This window comes from Ambystoma mexicanum, chromosome 6q (assembly GCF_040938575.1).
Source record: "Ambystoma mexicanum isolate Mex_15411 chromosome 6q, UKY_AmexF1_1, whole genome shotgun sequence".
Lineage (NCBI taxonomy): Eukaryota > Metazoa > Chordata > Amphibia > Caudata > Ambystomatidae > Ambystoma > Ambystoma mexicanum.
Genome location: NC_090937.1, coordinates 273,400,326 through 273,427,973, shown reverse-complemented (window position 1 = coordinate 273,427,973; position 27,648 = coordinate 273,400,326). Strand labels below are relative to the sequence as shown.

Genomic DNA, 27,648 nt, shown 5'->3' with positions numbered 1-27,648 from the left:
TGAAAATTGCGTATACGTTCAGGTGCGATGACGTCATCGTGCTCGTCCAAGGTCCCTAATTTAAAACAAAATTCTTACCTACATTGATTCAGAACAATTCATACGTATTATCATGCAAATGTATCATGAGCTCCTCAATATATATTCAAACTTCAAATTTAGATGTCAAACCACACTGTTTCAAACATCTAAATACATGTTCTTCAGATGTATTTACCTTCACAAATTATTATGCAAATTTCCATGTAACTATTAAACCTTTCCTTTGTAACCAGTAATGTATATCTGTAACAGCGGCACGATGCCCCTGGGCTGATGTGCGCTTAAAAAATATGAATAAATGATTAATGTTAAACATGGTGCACTCATCAAATTACCATGAATCTGGGTAAACATTCATTTCTTTTGCAACCAGAGCAGTAGTGCACCATTTCTATACATTTCTCTAAGAAAATGTTTACAAAACATAAGGAAATGTACTGATCATATGTTTCTAATGAGCAATCGGACATGTCTGTTACAATATAATTAAAAAAAAATACTTCTCCAGCAATGGGGTCTTGTATGGATTCACATGCTCATGAATATTCCCCGTCGCCAGGCTGGGAATCCTTGGTGAAAGAAAAAACAGTTTTCACTTTAGCTTGAAAACTGTATTTCTCCTCTAAATCAATCACTGTCATTTGGGTCATACTGCCTCCGTCCAAAGACAGTCCTCTCCCTAAGCTCCACCCCAGGAGGCCATCTTCAGATTTTTACTGCATGCTAGTCCTCTTCCCTGAGCAATTTAGTCATATTTCAAGTGTTTAAAAAATGTTAGTAATGTTTTTCTGATTTTTGTCTAATCGTTCGATTGGAGGTCGACTACCGGCAGCGGTGACCCGCTGTCGGCAAAGATCACACTACATCGCTGATCTTTCATCGAGTTTCGAGAAGGCCCAGGCTTGGGCCTACTTTGCGCCTTTACACCATGACTGAGGAGAAGAGATGCCTCTTTAAACTCTTTGCGAAATGTGTATTGAGGAACATCAAAAATCGACACCATGTTTGTCGTTATTGCTTGCATCTGGACCATGATGTGGAGGGATGCGAGGTCTGCTGTGGATTTCTGAAAAAGACAAAGAAGGATCGCTGAATCGGACAGGCAGTGTTCCTCAAATCGGGCAAGGCCTCTAACTCTTGCTTCTGGGCAAGGTCATGCTTCCCCCAGGACTGGCTGGTCTCTCACTCAGAAAAGAGGTTGCGATCACACTGGGTTGCCGCTGTTGTGGGTCCCAACTCGGGAGGGACAAGGTCGTTGTCACCAAACACTTCTACGGCGAGCATACCAGTGAGGGGCGCTCCCTCTAAGAGAAAGTCCTGGACTCCTTCAAAACTGTGTTTATCATCGGCAGACAAGGGGACGAAGGAGAGATCCAAAGTTGGCTCTTCACTGCCCCCGTTGGCGACACCATCAGCAGCTCAACCGCCAAAACAACTTCATCATCAATGGTCATGACCACGTCGACAAAGCCTTCTGCTACCACCCTGTCGACAACTCTGTCGATGACCACTACTTCTTTGTCGCCAGCCCTCCTCCTTTTGACAAAGGTGGTGTACACAGTCACGGCAACAGCCGCCCCGCAGGTTTCTCTACCACAACGCGCCTCCGGCAAAGGCCCCTGGAATGGGGGACAACAGCCGCTCCTCCCCAGAAGTCTCCAGAGGGGGGAAAAGGTAATACTCCTACGGACTCTAAGAAGGGTAGGGAACCACAGGCTGCCCTGGTGATACCGGTTCATGTTTATACAAACTTAGATGAGGGCGATGACAATCTTCCCAAAGACTATTATTGGGACCACGAATGGGGTCTGTAGGTAGATCACCACGAGGCGAGCCCAGTCCTCCAACTCACCAGATGAGGCGCACCAGGCCGTAGCCTCCACCTCTCGTTCCTTCCAAAACTCAGACCAGGGACATGTCTTTGATGAATTTCTGACACAAGCGTGTGCAGTGTGGTCAGAATGTCCAGAGACTGCCGCCCACACCGGACCCTGTTCCATCTAGGAGTCCTCCAAGACTGCTTCCTGGACCTTTTCCTGGCGCAAGCGCAGGTCAGAGGACCCTGCTGGGCCAAGGCGTCAACCGACACCACCGCCTCCACCTTGGGACTTGACACCTGACTGGGGATCCTGTCACGCACACAGACATGGTCACGGATATGGTGGCTACAGCGATGGACACTGACGAAGCCGATAACTTTGTACCAGTTGACGGGGAACCAGTGTGTGCGGATGAACAGCACAGGGCCTCTCCGCCAGATGAGGTTGGCTCCTTCCAAGCAATGATGTCCTGGGCGTCTGACCTTTTCCAACAGGTGCACAAGGAGATGAAAAAGGAAGGATTCCCTTACCAACGTCCTAATTCCAGACGGAAGACCAGCATGTCTGTTTCCTTGCTGGACGATATCTGGGTGAAGGCCTGACCCTAATGAAGAGTCTGAGCACCGCTCCACCCTAGCTGGACAGGCTTGAGAAGAAATACAGAGTTCCAGACTCGGCCCCCAAGTGCCTGACGTCCCAGCCTTCACCTGACTCTGTGGTCTCAGCCGCGGCCAGGAAACGCTCTGCGAACCCGTCCTCGACCATGGTGCCTCCGGACCAGGATGGGAAGAAACTGGGCGCCATGGGGGAAAAGGGATCATCTATACTGCTGCCAGCACCACTAAAGCTGCTAATGTCCTGCCCATTTTGTCCCACTATGATCGAGAACTATGGTATAAACTAGGCCCTATTTTGGACTTCTTACCTTAAGACAAGAAGGTAGAAGCTCTGCACTCTTCCAGGACGGGGAAGTGGCCTCGGACCACACCATCAGAGTGTCTCTTCGTCGGCAGGGATGGCTGAAAGCCACCATCTTCAGACTGGACGTTCAGTCCAAAGTGTTGGACATGCCATTTCATGGAGAGAACCTATTTGACAAGACCGTTGAGGAGTCTCTGCAAATTATTATACAGACGCAGAGACGGCACGTTCACTGGGTACCCTGCAGCAATGTTGGTTGTCCTTTCGTTTCTCGGGAGGAAAGCCCGGCAGGTCCTCCTAGGGGTATACCACCCCTTATCGGCCGTCTTCCTGCTACACGACTCGAGTCCTACAGAAGTTGCTCACAGGCATACGGCAGCAGAGGAAAGCATTGGCGCTGACCGCAGGGCACAGCTCCGACCCCAAAACAGGCCTCCACCGGCCATGAACTCGGGCTCCCACATGTACATCCCAGTGGAAGGCTGGCTGGCGAGATTAGTCAGCATGTGGAAGACCATCACCACCGACAGATGGGTGCTGCATGCTTTCGATCAAGGACACACCTTGGAGTTTCAACGCAGGTGTCCTCGTATTCCCCCGGTGACTCAACAAGAACAGCACATGGCGCAGCTGCTGTGGGAGGTCCACGCCATGTGGAACAAGGGGGCGATAGAGCCTGTCCCCCAGCGCCTCTGGGGCACTGGAGTGTACTCCAGATACTTTCCAGTCCGAAAAAAGTCAGGAAGGTAGAGGCCGATCCTGTACCTGAGATGCTTCAGCAAGTACTTGAAGTCCCAGAAATTCAGGATGGTCACTTTGCAGCATGTGCTCAGCCAACTGGAGGAAGGCGACTTCCTTGTGTCTCTGAATCTGTAGGACGCCTACTTCCACGTCCCCATCCCCCGGAAGCACTGCAACTCCTGCGGTACATGGTCCAGGGGAAGCTCAGTTCAAACATTCCCCTTTGGCCTGATTTCGGCCCCAAGAGGTTCTTTACAAAGTGCTTGGCTCCGGTGGCGACACATCTTCATCTGGAGGGCATCCATGTCTACCCTTACCTGGACGATTGGCTCGTCCGATCCTGGTGCCATGCTCTGGCGAGCCAGCACACAGCGAGGACCGTGCGTCTGCTGACTGATCTGGGATTCTCCATAAATTATCCAAAGTCCTGCTTGGAGCCATCGCAGAATGCTCTGTTTCTGGGAGCGCGACTCAATACAATAACTTGTCTGCCGTCTCCCTCGGAAGAGAGGGTGATAGCCATCCTGGAGAAGGTGCAGCGCCTGTCGTCGGCGAGGTTGGCTATTGTGCAAGCTGTCAAGCCGCCATTGGGTATGATGTCCTCCTTCATCACCCTGGTCCTCCTTTACAGACTACAGATGAGGCCTCTCCAGGAGTTTCTGGATGCAAGGTTGCTGCAAGTCTCGGGATCCTGGACAGACAAGTTCGCCCTGAACGAGGAGTTTCAATGAGTAAAGACAGTGGTGGACCTGCGCTCTAATCTCACGCAAGGGGCCCCATTCCAAGTCCCTCCTGAAGAACAGGAGTTACAGGTAAGTAACTTGTTCCTTATTCCTTCTTTCTTCTGCTGCTTTAACATATCGTTATTACAGTGAACATAAATCATAACACATCCATTAGTATTAAAAAGTGTACTTACATATCATTACTACAAGGAACATAAATCATAGCGCATCCGTGAATCTACAGAAATTGTCAGTACCTGTACTTGTGCTCACCTGTGGAGGCTTGGAAAGTCTCTTCTTTGTGGGTTCAGGCTTCCCGCGTTTCTTAGAGGTGCTGAACTCATGGAGGTAAGGACAGGTTTCCTCTGATGCCACTCTGTCGAGTAGTCAGTTGGGGGCTCAGCCCCGGGTGAAGCAATAACTCGGGAAGCACTGATTCCCAGGGTGGCTCGGAGTGAGTGCAGTTCAACAATCCAGGGCGAAGCCTGGATTCCCGGGAAGGATCCAAGCGGTCTGGAGGCAACCGCGGTAAGTTTGAAGGATCCGGAAGCCCAGGAAGGAGTGAGAGCGGTCCGAAGGCAACTGTGGCAGGTTTAAAGGATCCGGAGGCCCGGGAAGGAGTAGCAGCGGGCCGAAGGCAACCGCGGCAGGACTGCAATGAATCGGCGGAGGCCGAACACTCCAGGAAGGGTAGAGACCAGGATGGAACCGCAGGACTGTGGTTCTGAAGGTAAGCGAACAGGAACACAGGGAATAGCAGCGTCTGAAGAACTCGGAAACTACGGAGCATTGAGACTCGCCATACTGCAGGGGCGGGGTGCTTATCAAGCTATTGTGGAAGTCCCAGGAGCTAGACCGCAGATATGTTACAGCATCTGCCATGTTGGAGGGCTTGGAAGGCTGCCGTGGTGAAAAATAGTCCCTAGATCCCTCCTCCCTGAACAACTACCACCCCATTACCACTGTCCCTTTCCTCCTCAAAATCCTCGATAAAGCAGCCCATAACCAGATCCAACATTTCCTAGAAGCCAACATCATCCTCGGTAAAAGGCAATCAGGGTTCCGTAAAGGCCACGGCACAGAAACCGCCCCCTTTTGGACCTAAAAAATCAAATAACCACAATCATGGACAAAGGCAAACTGGCACTCCTCCTACTCCTGGATCTCTTGGCCGCTTTGCACCTTGTGGATCACAAAACCCTCACCTCCCACCTCTCATGCTGCTCACTTCACTAGTACAGCCTCCTTGTGGATCACATCTTTCCTTGAAGGCAGAGCCATGAAGGTCTTTTCAGATCATGCAAATGCAGCTCCTTCCACCATCCAGTGCAGAGTTCCCCTAGGTTCTTGCACTGCCCCCACCTTCTACAACCTGTTCACAAAACCGCTCTTTGACAGACTAGACTCTCTCGGCATAGCCTATACCAACTATGCCGATGAAACACAGGTCCTCCTACACCTCTCAGACATTTATGACTAGGACGCCGCAGCCCTCCTCTAAATCTACACTACCATCCAAGCCTGGATGGCAGCAAACTGGCTGTGTCTCAACGGCGATAAAACCGAGATTATCATCATGGGCACTAAAGAAACACTTGCCACCAATACTGCAACTTCACTGTCGACAGCTCCATAATCCCAGTATCCCCAGCAGTCAAGGCACTAGGGGTCTTGCTAAACTCTACATTGTCCATGGCTCGTCAGGTCAGTGCCATTCCCTCTGCATCTACACACACCACTAAGCTCATTAACACAGTCAAACCCTTCCTCTCCGACCAGAACTGCCTATCAATTGCGAGAGCTACCATTGGAGCCAAATTAGATTATTGCAACGCTCTCCTGGTTGGAACCTCCCTAAAAACCTGAATAGACGCCAAATAGTCCAAAATAATGCTCTCAGAGCATCCCTAGCGATACCCAAAAGAGACCACATCACGCAGGCAAGGCGAGATGTCCACTGGCTTCCCGTAAGGGAGAGAATCACTTTCAAGACTCTCACCCTAACACACAAATGTTTAAGCCTCTCTGCCCCTCCCTACATACTTGAAACAATATCCAGAGACACACCATCTCGCCCAAAAAGAACCTGCCACACCAATAAACTGCGCATCCCTCCCATCAAAAGAGCCATAGCAGGTGGGATCGGCTTCCCACACCTATCACCCAAACTGTGCAACACCCTACCCAACTCACTCAGAGCCGAGACGTCCCTCCAGCCTTCCAGAAAAAGCTAAGAACTACACTCTTTAACTAACGCACCTTCTCTTGACCCCACCCACCCCCTACTATCCTCTCTCTGTTTTTGCAACTAAGTATGTACAGTGACTTCTCCTCTGTATCTCATGTGATAACGATGTCTGTAACAGCGCCACGATGCCCCCGGGCAGATGCACGCTTTATAAATGTTAATAAATAAATATAATTTGTTTCCCTGCCAAAAAGAAAAGAGAAGCAAGAAAAGAATTAGATATCGTTCATGCCCAAAACGTTTTTCTCTATGCCTAGTAACACTCTCCATATACAAGTCCTTCGACTTCATTTCTCCATTAATAAAACATTTACTTAACTAGCCTCAGGTGTCCTGTCGTCCAAATCTAAAATATATCAATCATCCAATAAATCAGGGAAAGCTTTAGCCTCTTACCTTAAAATTAAAAAGGAAATAACCAGGATCGCTACAATTAGAAATGAGCAGGACAAAGAGGTTTCCTCCGATTCGGATATTCGAAATGCCTTCACCAAATTCTATAAAAAACTGTATACCTCTGATCAAATAGATTCTAATATTGACTTTGATTTCTTTAATCGCTTAAAAAATAACTTGAGTCACATTTATTTTAGACCTCTTGATTTACCTGGATGCCCACGGGCTTTGGCACGGTATAAGCTCAATAACATAACATACCATAACCTATTCACATGAGTGAAATCACCATGGTCATTAATAACCTTAAAAAAGGTAAAGCTCCTGGACCTGATCGGTATTCCAGGATTTTGTCTCACATTTTTCCTCTACTCTTGTCTCCAAAACTTGAATCATTATATAGATTATTTTCTATGATGGGTAAATCATCAGGTACCTTTGCTGACGCTCTCCTGGTCCTTTTTCACGAACAGAACAGACGATCAGCAACCCCAAAACTATAGGCCTATTTCATTCATAAACTCTGATTTTATCTAATAGAATAGAAACCTTTCTGTCCAAATTAGTTAAATCAGATCAGGTTGGTTTTGTTAAAGGAAGATACATTTCCGCCAACACTAGACTTCTTGTATATCTCATCCACTATATTAATAAAAAAAACCTCATCCAACAAATAATTATATGGCAATTGCACTTGATGGCGAAAAAGCATTTGACCGAGTTGAATGGGTTTTCCTTTTTCGGTCTTTGATATGGCATGGTTTTGGAGAAAACTATATTCAATTGGTCAAAGTGTTATAAAGGTAGATGTTTTGGGCTTAGATTATAAATGTCCAATTCTCCCCCTATTTCTCCCTTTCTAGAGGTAGAAGACCAGGCTGACCCCTCTCACCTATGCTTTTTGCCCTTGCACTTGAACCCCTTTTAGAATTAATTTGCAGGAATAAAAATATTACCGGGATTAATTGTGGTGATTCCAACATTAAGCTGGTAGTTTATGCTGATGATAAATACATTTTCCTTGAAAACCCCAAAACATCTCTTCTCCATTTGCTGGTCACAATTGATAGATTCTCTTAGTTCTCAGGATATAAATTGAACAAAGGCAAGTCTGAAATGCTCCCACTCAATATATACTGTTTGAAAGAAGATTTCACCCAATTTGGCTTTAGTTGGAATCCAATTTCATTTACTATTTGGGTATTTCAATTGCCCCCTCTTTCAACCAAACAGTCAAGATACATTTTAAAAAGTTTCAATCAAAATTGAATGAATTGGTCACAACCTGGTCCCCTTTATACTTAATGTTGTGGGGCCGATTAAATGTCATCAAGATGATGCTCTCGCCAGTCATTTTATACTACTTGCAAATGCTCCATATCCCGCTTCCAACCTCTTTTTTTAAAGCTATTAACAGGACACTCATTAATTTCCTTTAGGGTCCTAACAAAAGGAAAAGAGTTGCCTGTAATAAGCTTAAACACTCATGTAACGAGGGAGGGGTGGGATTCCCCAACTTTCCTCCTACATGGCTGTACAACACAATCAGTATGCAGTATAATTAATGCCCGTCTTGATGCTAGTAGTAGAAATGAAGCAAATGTATTGGCTGCTGATCCCAACAGACTCCACCTCATGGAAACTCCTCAAACAGTTAAAGCCTCCTGCCTCTATAAAATATTTAGAGGAGGAAGAACTCCTGACAATAAGTGGGCTTCTCAACTACAACGGGAAGAAGATTGTGGTATGCAATTTGATGACGATTTGTGGTCTAAAATTTGGACTAAAATGAAGTATGAATCTGTCTCTGCAAACCTAACCCAAACATTATTTTTCTTCATTCATAGAGCTTTTATTAGGCCCACAGAAATCTTTGTGTAAGATATCTAAGGATGATCTCTGTTGGTCTTGTAAATCGGCTACTGGATCCTTTAGCCATATGTTTTTTGAATGTATACTTGTAAACAACTTTTGGAACCAAGTTTGGAACTTTCTTAGATGCATTTTTCAGAGATTCCATCCCGTTGAGTTTAACAAATTCTTTTATTGGGAAGCTTGGCAATCGATGATGGGAAAATTGACTCATCCCTGATTAATCTTGACCTATTCATACTTATTGCTATTTGCTTAATCACATCAAATTGGAAGAATTTTAAAAACATTTCTATCAAAGATGGTTGAATAATACATGGGATATTCATAGAATCGAGTAATGTAGCGCCAATTCACCTCTGCTTCTCCTTCAACAAAAGAAATGAAAACATTTTAACTGTTTAAATATGTGAATTCCTAATATAGTTATATATTCTATTTGTAACAGTATATAAGTAATTCAGTGTTAATACGCAGTATCTTTATTGCTTCACTCAATGAAATAGATGTATATTTCTTTTGTTTTCCCTTACTTTTCTCTCTCATCGGATACCAATCCCAATTGACTTACATTCTTTGTTAATTAATAATGATTGCTGTTCTACTATGTCATTGAAATGGTTCATGTCTACGTCGTTACTGAGATTGTTGCTCTGTCGTCTTATGTATACTTCTAAAATAATACATTCTATAAACTGAAAAAAAAATGTAAACCCACCTTTCACTTTCTATTGAAATGCATTGTAGTGAAGGACTAATCTGTAAGGTTGCAGGCAAGTGGCAATTCTTGACTAAACACAAGCGCCAGAAAATAATTTCCAAATGAAGTCCAGTTGAGAAATGTGCTGTTTACTTTGGCAGTGCTTGTCTGGCTTACCGCGTCAGCAAAGTATTTTTACAATTGAAAAAGGTGCTGCACGGGAAAATGGCTTCTAATAGCAGTTTATGGAGAAACCTATGACCTTGCTCTTTGTGTTTGTTTCAGCTCCAAAGACGACGAACGGCCTATGTCACCCTTCTACATGAGGTAAGTGCATTGTATCATTTTGCACCTTGACTGTGGAACATGCATTTCAGGTGTAGCAGAGTTGATGCGTGCTGGAGGATGAATGGAGTATTGGCGGTGCATGTTTAATTTCCGTGCTGCCTTTGAAGTTGTGTTAATATCTCTTGTAACTGTCAGCCTGCCTTTTGCGCCCCTGTCGCTCCCTTTACAGCACCTACTTTGTTGATGGCAATTCTTGAGTGCAGGGATGTCTGTCAGTTGTGGCATAACCGTGATATACCCTACACTTGTCCCTTCAAGTCAAATTGAGATTTCAGATCAAGTATCCCCATGGTTGCGATCCGTTCACGCCGCCCTTTCAACCCAGTGATTGTGGATGTCCTAAGCTACCACACCACGAATTAAAGTAAAAGAAGGCTGCAGCTGCTTTATTTTGCTAGGAGTACATATACATGTGATCCGTAACAAAACGTCAGTCTTTGATTCCATGCTGGGCCGGAGTCCTGGCTTAACCCAGCTTAATCAATAAACACATATAGCTCTCGGGGGAGGCGGTAGCACCCCTGACTAATTTTCCCAACTCTTCATCTGTACACATTCACTTAACACATTAAATGTCACACTACTTTAGACTTAATTTCTCCCTGATTTTTAAATGTTCCTTGGCAATTGAGAACAACAGCGTTCGGGAACCACGGTGGCCCTCCCATTCAGTGTGTCATATAAAACTAAATGTTGACGACTGGAAGGTTATTCATAAAGTCGTTGACACTGGGACTTGCTCTGCGGTTGAGATTCTTTAATGGCCTTGCAGGGTTTTCACAGACCTGGGCCTTGAGTCTACTGCACCTAGAGACCCAATTGGACCTGGACCAATTGGAGCGAGAACTGTTGTTTGCATCAGAAATGTAACTGGAACAATCTATTTTTTTCCTGAATCATTAAGTTCATGCCCTGATCTGTGACTACTGTGAAACCTAGAAAACTTAACCATAACTGCCTTCATTTGTCCTCTAGGTACAGCCAGTCACTAAAGATCTGTTTGTTTAATGGACACACTATTTTTTTTCTTTTTATTAGGATTTGTTAAGACTATCCTTAACAAACAGATATATCATTGTGAAACTCCCAGTGCCACCACAACCCCCCAACCCCTGAGTACATGCTCCGTTCTTGTCTGATCACTTTATCCCCAGAATTCGCAGTTTGCAGGGGCAATATGGTTCTGTAAAGTCATCATACAGGAAGTCCAAGACCACCTCCCATTCTGTGGTAAATTTGTCGTGGTTCCCCTGCAAGGAGTACGTAATCGATTCTAGGGACACAAAGTTCCAGACCTTGGTAGCCAGTTCTGTTCTTTTGATGGTCCTTGTCTTTCCACTTCTGCGTTATTACCAACAGGGCTGCTATTGATAGTATTACGTACCCCTTTCGTTTGTGTTTCATCCAGGAGCAGGGGTTCTGCCCGCCCATACAGTGTACATTTTCTTTTGGAGTTCTGAGCCTGTTACCCAAATATCTCGCACATGTTGTGATTAATCACTTTCCAGAGGTCCCCCAATTTTGGGCATCCCCACCAGATGTGGAGCCAGTCCCCCATTCCGCCACATTCTCGCCAGCATTGCTGGGTTTTTGTGGGGTACATTTGTTGCATGCGTGCCGGGGTGAAGTGCCATTGGGTCATTATCTTGTACCAAAACTTGTGTATTAGAATGGCTCGGGTACGTTTGGAAATGTCTCTCCACAGTTGTTCCCATTGCGTTTCCGGGATTGTTCCCCAAGTGTGTCTGCCCATTTGGTTTTGTAGTTTAGGTCTGTGTTCTGCTCTGCTTCTAATCCTAGTTTGTATAGGCTAGAGATGAGGTGTCTATCCCTGGGTTCAGTGGCAAGGAATTTTTCCGATGGAGTAAGGGGGGTGAGTTGCTGCCACACGCATGTGTGGATTCATTAGCCAATGTCGTTGTTGGAAGTAGGGCACCCTATTATTCTCCTTAAGTCCCAGTTCTGACTTGCATTGTTTGTTTATTTGTTTATTTTATTTATAAAGCGCTCCTCACCCGAAGGTATCTGGCCGCGACAAAATTATGCAATATTATTATACAGTACAAGGTAAATTACAGGTAATATTACACTATTTACAGTACAGGTAGATTACATGTAATGTACAGTACAATATGGTACAGAATGAGCTTACAAAAACGACATAGTTACATTTAAATATCGTTTGAGGCAAGCCATGTTTTTGTATTTTTCCTGAAGCTAAGGAAGGTTTGGTCTGTTCGGAGATACTGCAGAAGGGCGTTCCAGAATTGGGCGGCTTGGACAGGGAAACTGTTCACACCAGCACTTTACAAGTTAAATGTGGGAACTGTGATGCAGCAGGACTGGGCTGCCCTAGTGGGGCATGATGATACTTTTCTGGTAATCTTTTCTTGTAGGTAGTGCGGGGCAGCATTGTTTAGGCATTTAAAGGTGATAGAAACTAATTTGAATTGATTCCTATCCTTAATGGATAGCCATTTTGATTCTCTCCTAGCCTCCTAGATGTGTTCTCTCTTTGGAATACTTAGTGCGGCTCTTAGAGCATTGTTTTGCAGATTTTGAAGTTTGTTAGTGATCTGTTTGCTAGCTCCTGCATAGTGGGCGTTGAAATAGTCGAGTTTCAACAATATTAAGGCTCTAGCTAGAGTTATGCAGCTTTTATTGGAGAGGTAGGGTTTGCAGGCATGAATCAGCTTGCATGTGTACGCTGTTGCGGACGTCGTGGCATTGACTTGCTTTCTCATGTTCAGGTTAGCGTCCAAGTAAAAGTCAAGCGTTTTAGTCTGTTTAGTCACTTTGATGGTAATAATGTGCAACCTACAGCTTGCACCTGCTGTCAGTGGCCAGTGGAGGACATTCTACACTTTGTGTTGTTTTGCCCACATTACACAGACCTAAGACAAAAAACACTTCTGCCACTACTTAGGTCCGCTGGCTTGTCTCAGACTAGGCCTGCTTTATGTTATCTGCTTTCAGCCGCTACGATGCCTGTGGCCTGGGGCATGGTGGACTACTTGAGAAGGGCCTGATATCGGAGAACTAAATTCACTGTCCAAAATATGATCGAACCCTGAACATTTTATTGAATCGTTTGGACGCTTCCTGTGGATTTTATCTTGATTTACACACATGCACATTTTAATCTTTTTTATATATATGTAATGTTTGTAAGTTTATACCGTGGACTTTTTAAAAAAAAATTGAATTGGATTTTATATTACTATGCAGTTCTATTTTGTGTATGGTTTATGGATAATTTGCTTCCGAATAAACTTAATATGATGGTAATACCATCAATCATAAATGTAGAGTATATAGCATTGGGTTTGTTAAGATATACTGGAGCCCCTAGGATTAGGAGTGTTAAGGATTTCAATCAGGCGACACACACCTTGGTCTCAGCCTAGGATGTAGCGCTCAATTGGTATGCCTTTCTCTTTATTTTATGCGAATTCAATTTGAAATGGTACACAACTCGTATCACACCCCCTTTTTCAAATACCCCGGGTCACAATGGACCATGAACCAGGCCGGTTGGTGAAAATACAATATTTATTTATTTTTAAAATTCAAACGAAATCATACAATTTTAATATGGGGCAGCAATCACCAATGGGGTGATATTTACAATGAAAATGGAAGCAATGCACTTGGTTAACCTTCTCGAAGAACATATACAAAGCACACATGAATAGGAGCACTCTTGGGATTAGGATAGATACCACCCAAGTTGAGGTTTCCCCCTGCAATGTTCTCTCAACCAACAAATAATCGAATTCTGAGTGGATAGAAAAAAGCAGTATGTAGTCAGGGATAAGAGGCAGAAAACAGAATCAAAATCCAACCTTTACTCACAGAATAAGAGGCAAAACAGACTTCAAACCCTTAGCAAAGGCCTAAAATTACAAATAATTGTGTGGTTAAATTATGATATACATATGTTTTATCACAATAGCATGTATGTTATATCACTGGCAATCACAAGGCAATGGATCAGCAAAAGGCAAACAATTGGAAAATGACTGGAAAGTTTATTGCATGCTGCAGCCGAATGTCACGTTGGAAAGTTGCAATTTTCTCAATTCCCGCTCTAAATTACCCAAACGGTTTTTAATAAAAACGGAGGAAATACTCTGATTTGGAGTGCGGTTTTTGGACTAGGGGTTAGATATGTATCACAGGGATATTACTGAAGTGAAAGGGTGGTAGTAGCTTAAGATTTGGAGGAGATTTTCGGGGTGGAATCGCGTTCAGTTTTAGGGAAATAGAGCAGTTAAAATGAAAACTTCGGTTTTAAAAGAAAGGCAGAGGTTACTTAAAACGAAATTATCTAGACTATATTGTTAAAGAGGATCACAGTAAGCTCCAAGGTTGATTTGCAAGGTCAACCTTGTCCCCCCCAGTGCTCAACCCCAACAATAAAATATATGGAAATTAGTTTGATTACTCCAACTATACCTAAGGGCTTAAACATTAAGGACCGGATACGAGGATAATTCTAAGTGCTAGCGCCATCCGTTTTCAATTTTGTCTGGTGTAAATTATAACAGTTTCAACAAGTTACCAGGGTATAAATATGACGACTTAGAGAGTGGAAAGGGGACAAAGGCAAGACAAGTTAGGCTATGTGTTTCTATGGGGTGGGGATTATACTCAGTCCACTTTTTTAGTTTCAGGATTTTTAGACAGTCAACAGGGTCTGGTCACCACACGGCGGCGCGCCTGGCAAAAGTCAGCTGGGCAAGGTCTGGTCACCTGGTAGCGAACAGCTGGGCAATTCGAGTCACTGAAGGGCACAGGTACCGCTGGATGCAGTCAGTCGGCAAGCAGTTAGTGGGCAGCAAGCCGGTCTGATTTTAGGATGCAAAAGGTACCACCACTTTCCCCTTTTTGTTAATGGGATATTAATGTTTTTTTTCTGGATCAATGGCCTTGCTGGAGTAGGAATCAGCTATGCTTGGGTTTTGCAGTGGGCTCTGGAGTAGGGTCAGCAATGCTTTGGCCTTGTAGTTGGAATCAGCAAGATGAATGGAGCAGATCAGGAACGCAGCGCAGGAACTTCAGGAAGAGTCTGTCCTGTCATGGACTCTTATTTATAATGCATAGTGACATCATAGAAGTATATGGCTGGGCAGGCTTAGCTAAACACACCTCTAACCCACTGGATTGGTCAGGGGTGCTAGTCCCCACCTCGCTTTCAGCTGGTAGGATCTAAAGGGCAGGATGGCCGATTTATGATGTGAGTTTTACAATGTTCAAAAACCTCCCTCAGTTACTTTTGCTAAAATCCGATTTTGCCACAAATGGTACATTTATACAGTTGAGGTCTCTTAGCAAATTACATAAACAGGTTACATATTTTATGCAGACGCTTGCAGTCCAACTGTGCAATCTGTGAGACAATGTTTTGTATGTTTAATTATCTTTGGTCATTTTCGGTGTGAAACGTTAGGCCTAACATTCTGTAACTATACACGTGCGTACATACTATCATAGGGCCTATTTCTGTTAATTTTTAACGTTCCATATTATGTCCTTTCCCCATAATTCACATTCTTCTGGCGTTCGTGTCCCATATACGCTATTGACAGCCAAGACCTCTTATTTGAATGCCACAAAAATCACATTTAAACCGCAAAATGTTCATTTTTTGCAAAGTCCTGCTACAGAGATAAGTCTTCAAAGTTTATTTATAAAATGTCTCTGGAAACAGATAGGCGGTCCTTTGCCCTGCACTGGACCATTTTCTTTCCTCTTCAGCTACCACCAACTGTCATTTCCTCCAGAGTAAGGTGGGTTTTTCCTAGCTTGATTGAAGGTCTATTGCCCCTTCTCCACTTCACACTTCTGTGTCCTGGAAATTCCATTGTAGAGGGCTCAGCCCAGACCAGATTCTGTCCAACCTAGTAATTATCACTGGGGTGTTAGTATCTACTGAGAGGGCCGACATCCCCCCCCTGCATTCACTGAAGTTTGATTTAATTGTATTTATTTTTATTCTGAATTGGAGGAAAACCTGCTGAATAGAACCACTTCATACATTGTATTTTCACAGTACAATCCCCTTTCACATTGCTGGGCAAGTAGTTTTTGTTCAACATAGTACTCTCAAACAAGCATTTTTCTTCTTTAGTTTGCAAAGTCAATTTTTACACATGTGGTGCAAGCTGCTAGCACTTTTTTTTTTTTCAAATTCCGTTTTTGACTTTACATCTTGTTTCCTCACTGTTTTGCAGTCCATCGTTATTTTCTTGTCGGCAGTAGTTTATTTGAACCACCTATGCACTGAAAATGACATAGCCCAGAACTGGAGTTTCTTTGAATTACTGATAATTGACACTTTGTAACACAAAAAGGGAAGCTTTTCCCATGCAGCGGAAAATTAAGTTTCTTTGTTGATTTTTCTTAGATTTGGTTTGACAGAGCCTGTCATTCAGGGGTCATACTTGGTTTTTCTGAAGCACAATGGGCATGTCAGGGCTTTATTAATAACAGTAGTTAAGGAAGATCAGATAAAAATAGCATCAGAGCATCATTATTTGAAGGTAAAATACCCCCTTTTCAATGGGGACTTTGGGCTGGCAGCAAAGCAGCGCTGCTTTTTCACAGTTTTATTTTGTATATGTAAGCACACACTGGCAAGCTCCCTGAGTGTGCCCTCTTGTTCCATCCTTCCCAATATGTGCTTGGCAAGATGGTGCAGCCATCTTTTTGTCGCTGCAAAACTCAGTTTTGAGGCCATGTTGCTCACAGGAGCCAGTGCAGCCATTTTGCTGGTGACCCCAGATGCGCAGCTTGGTGATGTGGGGGAAGTACTGCTGAGTGGATAAATATATCCCACAGGAGTTCTGCCTTATCGTCATTCAGGCAAAGGCCATGGGCTGCCATGCAGGCCTGAATTATTTTGTTCAGGAGTGCTAGATCTAAGCCATAGTCTCCAGAGAGGGGCAGGAGTATCTGGGTATCATCTGCATAGTTGGTGTAGATGATACCCAGATGGTCCAACTTGTCAAATGGGGTTTTATTTTTATACCATTTTTATTAATTCCAACGTGAAAACCATATAGTGCAATAGCAATTTTTACATTCCAATTCTGTGGTTTCCTCCGCCCCACCCACTGCCCTCCCACCCTACCCTGAGCCTACCCCTCGTCACCGCCTTCCACCACCATTTCTGAGAGTGCTCCTCCCTCCGCTCTCCCTGAAGAACCACTGCCCTCCAGGCATGCCTGGTCGGACCCAGACAATGTACCTACTAATTGCCTCCAGGCTATCAATGTCTCCACTTCTTCCCCACCTCTGTTCACTGCTTCGCTCCACACCACAGTTTCCGCATCTGCCCATTTCTGAAGATCGTGCCACCAGGCTTCTACTTTCGTTCTACTCCTTGCTTTCCAGCTCATAGCTATTCTGCGCTTAGCTAGTTTATAAGCCAGATCTTAGAGGTTACTTACGTGTTTTAGTTTATGCGGCCTGGGGAACCCCCGTACCATGCACGCCCATAGAGATTCCACGTCCAGACTTCTCTTTCTCTGCAATGAGGTGGGCTACCTCCCCGCAGAATCTCCTTATTTCAGGGCATGCCCAGAACATATGTACCAGCCCCGCATTCACCTCCCCACATTTAAGACATGTTTGTGTGCCTGCCTTTTTAAACTTAGCTTTCTTCTTAGGAGTCATATATGCTCTGTGGGTAAAATATAACTGGATCTGTTGCAATCTCACGTTCCTGGATACTTTTTTGTGGTATCCCTGTACCCTTATCCACAACCTGTCACCCATTGATTCCCCAGCTTCCTCCTCCCAATCCCGCCTCAACTGGATCACCTCCTTACCCACTCTCGACATGAGCAGTTCGTATATTCGGGAGACCTCATGGCCTCCGTCCGACGCATCATAAAATGTTTCTATGGCCTTATCGGGCTGTCCAGCTAGCACTGTCTCTGACCACAAATCTTTTATCATCCTTACCAGCCTAGTATAAGTAATGTGTTGTCCCCTGTGTAAACCGGTGTCCTCCACCAGTGTATCGAACTCCACCACCTTCCCGTCCTGCCGCACATCCCCCAGGGTTGCCATACCAATCGGTTCCCAATTCCTTCTGACTGTCATCCTCAATTGCTCATCTACCACATCCATTGCCACAAGCGGCATCTGTGGGGAACACGGGAACTTGTTCTCCATGACCTGGCAGGCTCTCCGCCACATTTTCCAGCCCAAATCCAGCATTCTTGTCCCTTCTACTCGTTGCGCCAGAGGCAACCATATCCATTCATTTAGAAAAAAACGGAGCACACTCAGCCTTCAACAATCTGGACTCTGGTGTGGAATCTTCCGATAACCGCCTTGCCACGTAATGTAATTGACTAGCCAGATAGTAGATTTCAAAATTGGGCAATCTAATGCCCCCCTGTTCGTATGGGTTCTGTAATTTCCATAATGCTATTCTATTCCTGGAATTGTGCCATATGAACCCCCTACATATATTCTGTACTTTGGCAAAGATTTGCTTGGGTATCATGCATGGTATGTTTGCATAGTAGTGCAATAGTCTAAGCAGTACCACCATCTTTAATAGAGCCACCCTCCCCATCATGTTCAAAGGGAGCCTAGCCTAGAACCTCATGCTATTTTCAATTCTCGCTACCGCCTTCTCTGGGTTTTGTTTGTGTTTGACCTCAACACTGTGGTGTACATCTATCCCCAAGTATCTAAAAATCTCGGTCTCCCATTCTCTGTAATACCGGCAGTTTATCTCGAGGTATCCCTTTACATCTACCAAGGGGAAATCTGCACGATATTTTGGAATTCACTGTTATGCCAGAGAACACTGCGTATCGCTCCATAACTTCCAAAATATATTGTAGGTTCTCTTCAGGTTATCTCAGGTATAGCAGCATGTCATCAGCGTACATTGATATCAAATGCCGCCCCCCTTTCATGTCAATTCCCACCTCTCCATATTGCTGCCTCAAGTATATCGCCAGAGGTTCAAGTGCTAGGATTAAAATCATCGGGGACCACGGGCATCCTTGTCTTGTGCCCCTACTAAGTTACCACTGTTCTGAGATGGTCGCTCCCGTCCTGACTCGAGCCAATGGTCTACTGTACAACAGCTGCACCCACTTCCGGTATATGGGCCCAACACCATACTCCTTCAAGGCTGCCATCAACCAAGGCCATTTGACTTGAGTCGAAGGCTTTCACGGCATCTATCGAAATTAATACAACCTCCTGGGAGTTCCCTTCCATGTGTTCGTAACGTGATGGAGCCTTCTAAGATTGTCGGATATTCTCCTGCACAGAACATATCCGATCTGGTCAGGGTGTACTAGTCTATTGATCACCGGTCTCAGCCTGTTTGCCAGCACTGCCGTGAGTATCTTCCTGTCCTGGTTGAGCATGGATAGTGGTCTATATAACCCACCGTCCGTGCTCGGTTTATTAGGTTTAAGGCGCGGGATGATGATGGCCTCCTTGAGGGACTCCGACAGCGTACCCCTGTCCAACGCCTCATTTAACATTGCTAATATCGGGGGGAGCAATTCTGACCTATATGTTTTGTAGAACTCACGGAGGAGTCCATCCGCCCCCAAGGTTTTATTAGTGGGTAGTAGCTTGATCACTTCTTCTAGTTCTTCTTACGTAATTGGGTCTTCTAAGGTCTCCCTTTCCGCCGCCTCCAGTTTGGGGAGGTTCATATCCGTCAGTGTTTCCACTGCATCAGTCTCCTCCCCCTCAGTAACGTCCATGTACAATCGCTGGTAATACTCTTAAAAACATTTGTTCACACCTTCCGGAGTATCTAGTGCCTGTCCATCTATCCCCTGTACTCTAATTGCTTGTATGGGGGTCTCACTCATCTACAACCAGGCAGTAATCTGCCTGGCTTATCTCCCTCTGCGTGCTGCCTTTCTATGTATTTTTTGTAGTTCAGGTTACATAATCTTTCCCAGTGATCCCTGCAATCTTGTTGTAGTTGCCATATGGTCCCAGCTTCATCTAGGGAATGCCCACCCTCCCGCATCATAGTCTCCAGTCTCCTTTCCGCCTCGTGCAATTCCTGTTAGCCCACCTTGAAGAGCTTTAAATTTAGATATCGCCGCCCCTCTCACCACCACCTTAAAGGCCTCCCATAATGTACCAGCTGATTCTACACTCCTGGTGTTGTGTTCAAAATATTCTCCTATTTCTTTCCTCCGGTCCTCCCTAAACACTGTGTCTTTCATTGCATCGGCTCTAAGCCTCCATGTTGGGATTCTCGGCCTAGGAGGCAAGTACGGCCATGTTATGATCAACGGTGCGTGGTCTGAGAAGACCACCGCTTTGTATTCTGACTTCACCAGTTCTCCTGTCAACTCCGGTGCAGCAAATATGTTATCTAACCCGGTGTACAGGTTTCGTGGGGCAGAGTAGTGAGAGAATTCCCTGTTCTGTGGATGGTGCATTCTCCACACATCCACTAATCGGAAATCACTTAATAGGGTCCTCCAGGCCTTAGCTACTGGGGTGGGCCTCTCAATTTTCTCATCTGATCTGTCGAGCTTGGGATCCAGTGTGCAGTTAATGTCCCCTCCCCATATAACTGTCCCCTCGATATATGGGCTGATCTTCCCGTATAGATTTTTGAAATAGCCAGTGGCGTCCTGATTCAGGGCGTACGTGTTAATGATACTCAGCTTCCTATTTTCTACTAACCCCCTTATTAGCACCATCCTCCCGTCCGGCTCTATAGTGGACTGTAATAGCTTAAAGGGGACATGTGGTGCTATCCACGTGATAACCCCTCTGGCGTATGCCGAATATGTTGCCCCTATGGGGGTCCCTTGCCATTTTCTCCTCACCATCTCCTGTTTGTCTTTGGTCAAGTGAGTTTCATGTAACAAGTCCATAATGATTTTCTGTCTCTTCAGGTACTTCATGACTTTATTCTGCTTCAAGTAGTTATTGAGCCCCCTGACATTCCAGGTTACTATCTTTCGGTCTCCCATCTCATCCATACCCCACTTCACCCGTTTCCTCTCCTCTCCTTGCACAGTGATTTGTAGTTGTAGGCTCGCCCTTTAACAATCCCCAGAACTCCCTCCTCCTACCTTCCCTCAACTCCCCTGGCCCCCTTCAAACCCCCAACTTTAACTGTCCCACCTCCCACCCCAACTCCCTTCCCAACTCACCCCAACTGTCGCCCAGCTCCATCCCTGGATCTCAGGCTGTCTTGCTCCTAGCCCTTTCTCGGTAATACTGTTACTCAGAGCTCTGCAGGGAGATACCAGTCTAACAGTATCCCAACTAAAGTACCTATAGGGGGTCATAGTATGTCTCCCGGGGCTGCTGATCTAATACAGCTCCTGCACTGCTGTGTCCAGCTAATAATATGCTGCTCAGTTTACCTCCCTTATCGTCTCATCATACCCACTCTCAGTAACCTCGTTATTTGCAGTGTTCTGTTCAAGTCCCAAAGTCGATTATTCTCACAACATTACAGCCCCGAAACCACGGGTTCACTTGTCCAACCTGCTCTCCGTCTATTCATCTGCTCCTGCTGGACAGTTCTGTGCGTCCAACCACTCTGCGGCCTCCTCTGAGGTCTCAAAAAATAGGGCCTTATTCTTATGAAACACCTTCAGTTTTGCTGGATACATCAACATGTGTCTGTACCCCGCTTCGCGCAGCCTCCTTTTGATCGCTCCGTAAAGCCGTCTCTGTACCAAGAAGGTGGAATTTGGGTACACCATGACGGACACAGATGCTCTATGTATTGTTCCCCCTTTCCGTAAGTGCTTCAAGATCTTTTCTCTGTCTCTGTAATTCAATATTTTGGCGATGATCAGCAGTGGGGAGGCCTCTGGTGGTGTCCTCCGAACTTGCGCTCTGTGTGCTCTCTCCACTGCAAACCTCTGGGTGAGCGCTCCACTCTTAATCTCCTGTAACAGCAAAGTCTCGACATAGTCAGTCGGGTCTGATCCGTCTTCTCCCTCCGGGAGCCCCACGATTTGCACATTGTTCCTGCGCGCCCGCCCTTCTGCTTCTTCCGCTCTGTTCTCCAGGATTGCGCACTTGCTGCCGCAGTGTGTGGACTTCCGTGGCGTTCGCCGTGCATGTGGCCGTATTGGCCTTCACCTCCGTCTCCAGCCTGCTTGTGCGTTCCGCCAGCACCCTCATGTCTTGCCGTAACAGGTTGACGTTCACCTTTACTGCGTCAATCTTAAATTCCAGCGAGGTCTTCAGTTCAGCCTTTGCGGTATCAAGCTTGGCCTCCCCTGATACTCTCAAGTCTGCTATCGCATCCAGGATCTGTTGGTCATTTTGCAGGCTTAGTGAATATATTGTACATAGATGGAGACACGCAAGATCCCTGAGGTACTCTGCATGTAATTGGGGATGGATCGGTGGCTGCAGACTGAGAGAAGACCCTCATTGACCTATTGTTGAGGAAGGAATTAATCCAATCGGCTGCTTATTGTGAGAAGTTAGCCGCATAGGACAAGTGCTTGCAGAGAATTTTGTGGTCCACCAGATCGAAGGCAGCCGATAGGTCTAATAGTAGAAGCAAAGCACATTGCCTTTTGTCCTTGAGTGAGTCCATTTGCGTTTTCAAGTCTATCAGTGCTGTTTCGGTACCCTGAAGTGGTCTGAAACCCGATTGTTAGTCTCGAGATATTGTTGGATCTGGAAGTATGCCGCCTTATCTAATATTTTAAGGAGCAAAGGGAACGTTGTAATAGGTCGGTAGTTAGTTGCGATGGTTGGGTCTAATTATGCTTTCTTTAGTAGGGGTAGGACCCAAGCGTTCTTTAGGTTGGTTGGGACACTGCAAGTACAAAATGAGGCATTTATTAGTTTGATAATGAATGGAGCCAGGTCTTTGGTGGCTTCTTTAATTATTTGGGCAGGACAAATATCACCTTGGCATCTTGAAGGCTTGAGTGATGTAATCATTTTTTCCACCTCCACATTAGGAACTTGTGAGAAACTGAATTTAGGGGGACGTTTTGTGAGGATTTCTTACGGTTCCAGGTTTGAATCTGGTTTGGTGATAGTGAGTCTTTTGGCTTTGATTTTGTTTTGAAGGGTGACAGTTTTGTTTGACAGGGCATTCTGAATGTCAGTACACCGTAGTTTGTCTTTTTTGCAGGGATCTTCAGGAGCTATGGGGGATTCCAGTACTCTTAGGATCATTAAGAGTTCCCTAGTACTGGAACTGGCTTTGATAATCCTGTCGTTATATGTTTCTCTTTTAGTCCGTAAGATTTCAGCTTAGTATTATTTAGATATTTCATTAAGTTTAAGTTTATTTTCTTTGGAAGGGAGGTTTCTCTGTAGAAATTCTAGTTTTCTTTTTCTTTTTTCTGCCCGCATGATTTTTAACTGTGGGGTGAAGCACGTGTTGAGGTGGGCTTTCGGTTTGCTTTTTCGCATTTTTAGATTTGCAATGGTGTCTAGGGCTATAGTCATAGTGGAATTATATAATTCGACTAGCTCAGCTGGTTCCGATAATTCTGGTGAAGCATTCAATGTAGGTATAAGAAGAGGCATTGATCTAGGTATAAGAAGAGGCATTGGCTTATCCACAGTTATATTTTGTTTGCTCCTCGCGGTGAGGGGGGCGCTATCTGGTTAATTGGAGTGTCTATTTGTTTGGTCTGAGTAGTAAAGGTGATAAGATAGTGGTCAGTCCACGATAAGGGTATGAATAGATGTGATAGAGGTCTCAGAATTATGGTCTGCTACCCAATCTAATATTCTACCTTTCTTGTGAGTGGGTTGATTGACTCTTTGTGAGAAGCCTGATTCCGTTAAGGCGTTAGACAGAGCCTTCGCCTATAGGTCGTTGGGGTCGTGGAAGCCCAGGGTAAAGTCACCTAGCAACAACATTTGTGAAGTAGGTTTGGTATTATCTGAGAGTAAAGTCATGATGTCTTCTTCGAAAGACCCATTTGAGCCTGGCGGCTTGTAGTTTAAGTGGATAGTTAATGTGCTTGACTTAGACGTAGAGAGTTTCACTTTGAGGAGTTTGCAAGAATTGGCGTTGGGTGATGTTGTTGTTCTGAGCCCTAGACTTGACTTGCCGATGAAGGCAATACCTCCCTCTTTTGAGTTGACTCTTATCTGCTCTTACAATTGTGTATTTGTCAGGTATGGCCAATAGGAGGGAAGGTCCTGCTGCCTTGTGTAGCCAGGCCTCATTTACAGCTAGGAAGTCTACATTTTTGAGTTGATTAGATCGGCTATATCAGTGGCATGGGCAACCAGTGATCTGGCATTAAAGCACCTTTTAGGTGGGAACTAGTCGCCTCTGGGAGGTTAGTTAGATTCTTACCTAGGTTATCTTTTTTTTCTTAGAGGTAACTGAGGTGAGGTACGTCAGGTTAGGCATTGAGGGAGTGAAGGGTAGGTCTTTAGGTTTGGGCTGTAGGGCGACGTTTCTGTTGAGTCTAGGCCCGAGCCTAGCATTTCTGTCCGAAGTGGCGCAAGGCTGGTTAGGTGTGGGTTTCCTAGCATATAGGTTAATCCATTGTAATGAAGTTAGGGTTTCTGTTGTTTCCCCATGGGCGGCTAGATTGATACAAGGGGCCTTGATAGTTTGGTTTAGTTTGGGTAAGAAGGTAGTTGATTTGATATTTAGGTGGCATGAGTTTGAGTGAAGGGATGGCAGAAATGTTGATGGTTTAATCCCTGATAGTGAAGATGAGGTAATGTTTAAGTTTATTGTAGAAATATCTAGAAGAGCGAGGTTAGCGCTAGAGAAGGCAGGAGGGTAACTAAGAGGCAGCTAGCAGTGAACATGTTATGATCGGTAGGCGTCTACTAGTTTAGGAAACGAAGGCAAATGGCTGAGTAGACTATGAATCGCAAGGTATATATGCAACAACAAAAACACATTTTAGCTACAGTAGGTTGAACTATCAACGTACTAGTAAGATGAAGCTCAAGAGCTGTACTTGATTACAGTGTGTAGCTGCTACCAGCCTGGGACGCAGAGGCTTGTAAGGAGAGATGGCTTGGCAGTAAACTACTACTTGTGTTGCGCTCCAATGTTGGTGGTATAGGTAGAGAAGAGTGCAAGTGTCCAGTTGCACACAGCTAAGCTAAAAGAAATTGTGTGTGGTTGACTAGGTGGGCATAGGGTGGGTTAAGGGCGCTGCTAAAACTGAAGGCTTGCGAATACAGTAAGTTAAATAAATAACAGTCGCAGTGTGGCTATACAGGTGAATATTAGGCATACAAAAAGCTGTTAACAAAGGTAGTAATCAGGCTGTATGACGTAAGGCCTAATGGATGCAATAGATGAGGTTATGGTTAGGCATCATATGTATATAGTGGCTACAGTATAGAGATGGCAGGGCAGCCGTTTAGACTGTAACAAGGCAATATAGTTATGTAAAGCAATATAGCAGTACTATACCGTTATCAAAGTAGCAATGATGATGTTCAGAGCGGCAGCTAGGCATAGGCCCATAGGGTCCTGTTGGTCATGTGGTTGATTGTATGTCGCACTGTAGCTCAATGTTCAACGGATAGCGTAGAAAGGTAAGTATTGTGCATTTCAGATTGATGTCGATCGGGGCGTGAGTCGGTTGGGTATATATGGTGGAGGGAAGTAGTGGTTAGTGTGCCTTAGTAGGTTCAGGCATATGATTAACCAGCCCTTGCAACAAGTTAATGGTGAGCAAGATAGAGTAGCTTGTTGCCACAATAAATTATCTGTTCCACATGTTGAAGGCCTTCATGTGGATGAAATCAGTCAGAAGTCCTGTGGTGTAAAAAGGAACAAAACCCCTTCCAAACCTATAGAGCTAGAAACGTTCCTAACTCCAAAAGGGGTAATGAAAGGAAGTTTGTGAATAATCACCCAAAGTCTAGAAAACCTTATTCCTCTTTTCAAACCAGACTGATGAATAATGTGTGTGATACGCCTTCAATAAATATTGAAGACAGTGGAAATAAAATCATCAAGAAAAGAGGTTAGAGAAACTACCTTTGTTGGCAAGGACTTCAAGTCCCATAATTCTCTCAATACTGGGAAGAGGGATGAAGAGGAACACTGCTGTAGGGAGTGGTCCGCTAATTAGTGTAGATGGCCTACACCTCAGGGAGACTGAGAGGCTTAAGACCCCCTCAGGTGCAAGCATTAGAGAAGCAGGAGAGGATAAAGCAGTGCGAGCTGTGTATGCAGTTGAAAGTGAAACTGGATCAGAGAGAAGACGCCAGGCCCACCATAAGGCCAAAAAGCAGTGGTTAGCCCTGAGAGGGTCTTTTCCTCAAGTTGTCCTTGCGCAGAGGTCTCACAGCAGGAAGCGTGAGAAAAGGACGCTTGTCCATTGAAGACTTGTGCAGAGGTCACGCAGTGGGAAGCAGATGCAGCGGGAAGCAGATTTAGCAAGGGTAGTGTGCCCTTTCTAGAGGTTTTAGGGGACTGGGTTGCACCAGAGCCTCTCCGTAGCGAAGGAAGCTCCATTTCCAAGTGGTGCAAGCAGAGATGGACCGGGGGAGGCTGTCGGCCAAATCGCAAGGAGCCACAATGATAGAAGACTTGCAAACACTAAGGGGTGCCTGAGTGAGCGACTTACCTAGTGAGATCACAGCTTTCAAGTGACTCCGTAGTGCTGCAGCACTGTCCCCGTGTTCATGGCAGGCAGTTTCACTCGTGTGAGTGAAAACGGCAGTAATTATAATTTTGAACACCAAACTGTTCGAAACCAACGAACGTTACATTTACTGAACCGAAGTGACTATGCAAGCAACTTGTTTGAGTTTGTGGAAGGCCTAAAAACCCTGTGTGGAAGCTCGGTTAAAAACAAATGCCTACAAGCAATACCCAAGCCAAGAGTGTTTAAAAACTCAGCAATACCAATGCAACAAATATTGCTCAAGACGAGAAGAGAATATTGGGAAACCTCAGAGTTGTAAGACTTACTAATCATGTGATGTGAAACACTTATCAGTTGACATAAACGCACATTGCCAAGGCAAAGACAGAAGCAGAGTAAAGCTATTTCTGATGTTTGTTAATCTGCTTAGAATCACATGCTGTGCATAGGTCCGACATCTAGTGGTCACTGCGGAGTATTGCATTTTGTTTTTCGTAGTCGAAAAGGGACGTCGACAAGGCGTGTCTGAAATACTATCCCTATAGTGACGTGCGTTGTACCCACAATCCCTCACGCGTCAAGGTCCCTCAGATTGTTTTTTTCCGCCCAGCTACTGGTCGCCTTTACGCGGAGCTCCTCGAGAGACATTGCAGATTTCATCTCCTCGACCTTTGGTCGTTTTCCTATTTAATATATAACATATCGATCCCTCCCTCGACGCAGTTGTGAAGCTGTCTCCGCCAAGCAAGATCTTCGACGGAGGGGACGAGCGGAGGAGATCCTTCGGCGTTGCCGAACACGTGGCCTGGCCTCGCAGGCCAAATACAGTAGGGAGAGTGGGGTCGTGGGACATCTCTGGTTCTTTTCTGGGAATGCCTTTCCTTTTCCCCTTCCTTTCCCTTGGGGTCGTTATCACGATTTATTGCCTCGGCTATGGAGAGGACACCCTTTAGGTTTTGCCCGCGTTGCAAGGGCAAGTTTACTTGGAAGGACAAGCATTCACGGTGTGACCGCTGCTTGCCCCTCGATCACAAAGAGGAGGGTTGCACGGCTTGTCGGCTTCTTAAGCCAAAGACTCTAAAAGACCATAGGGTCAAGAGGTGGGCGGCCTACGCTATGTCGAAGGCCGATTCTTCACCCGCCGCTGCTACCACCGACAGTGACGAGGAACGTGATAACACGACCTCCGCTACGGAAGTCGTAGACCCCTCTAAAGAGCGCTCGCGCTCTTCGTCGTCTGTCC

General features: G+C 45.2%; 1 protein-coding gene across 7 annotated transcripts in view; it reads left to right on the top strand.

Moving 5' to 3' along the window:
- Positions 1-27,648, top strand: part of FAM13A (family with sequence similarity 13 member A) — a 2,868,510-nt gene that overhangs the window by 1,602,363 nt on the left and 1,238,499 nt on the right. For all 7 annotated transcript variants that reach the window (XM_069630746.1, XM_069630744.1, XM_069630745.1 and 4 more), the window contains one exon: positions 9,751-9,792. In XM_069630746.1, coding sequence (XP_069486847.1) covers positions 9,751-9,792 — 42 coding nt within the window. The remainder of the gene's footprint in view (positions 1-9,750; positions 9,793-27,648) is intronic.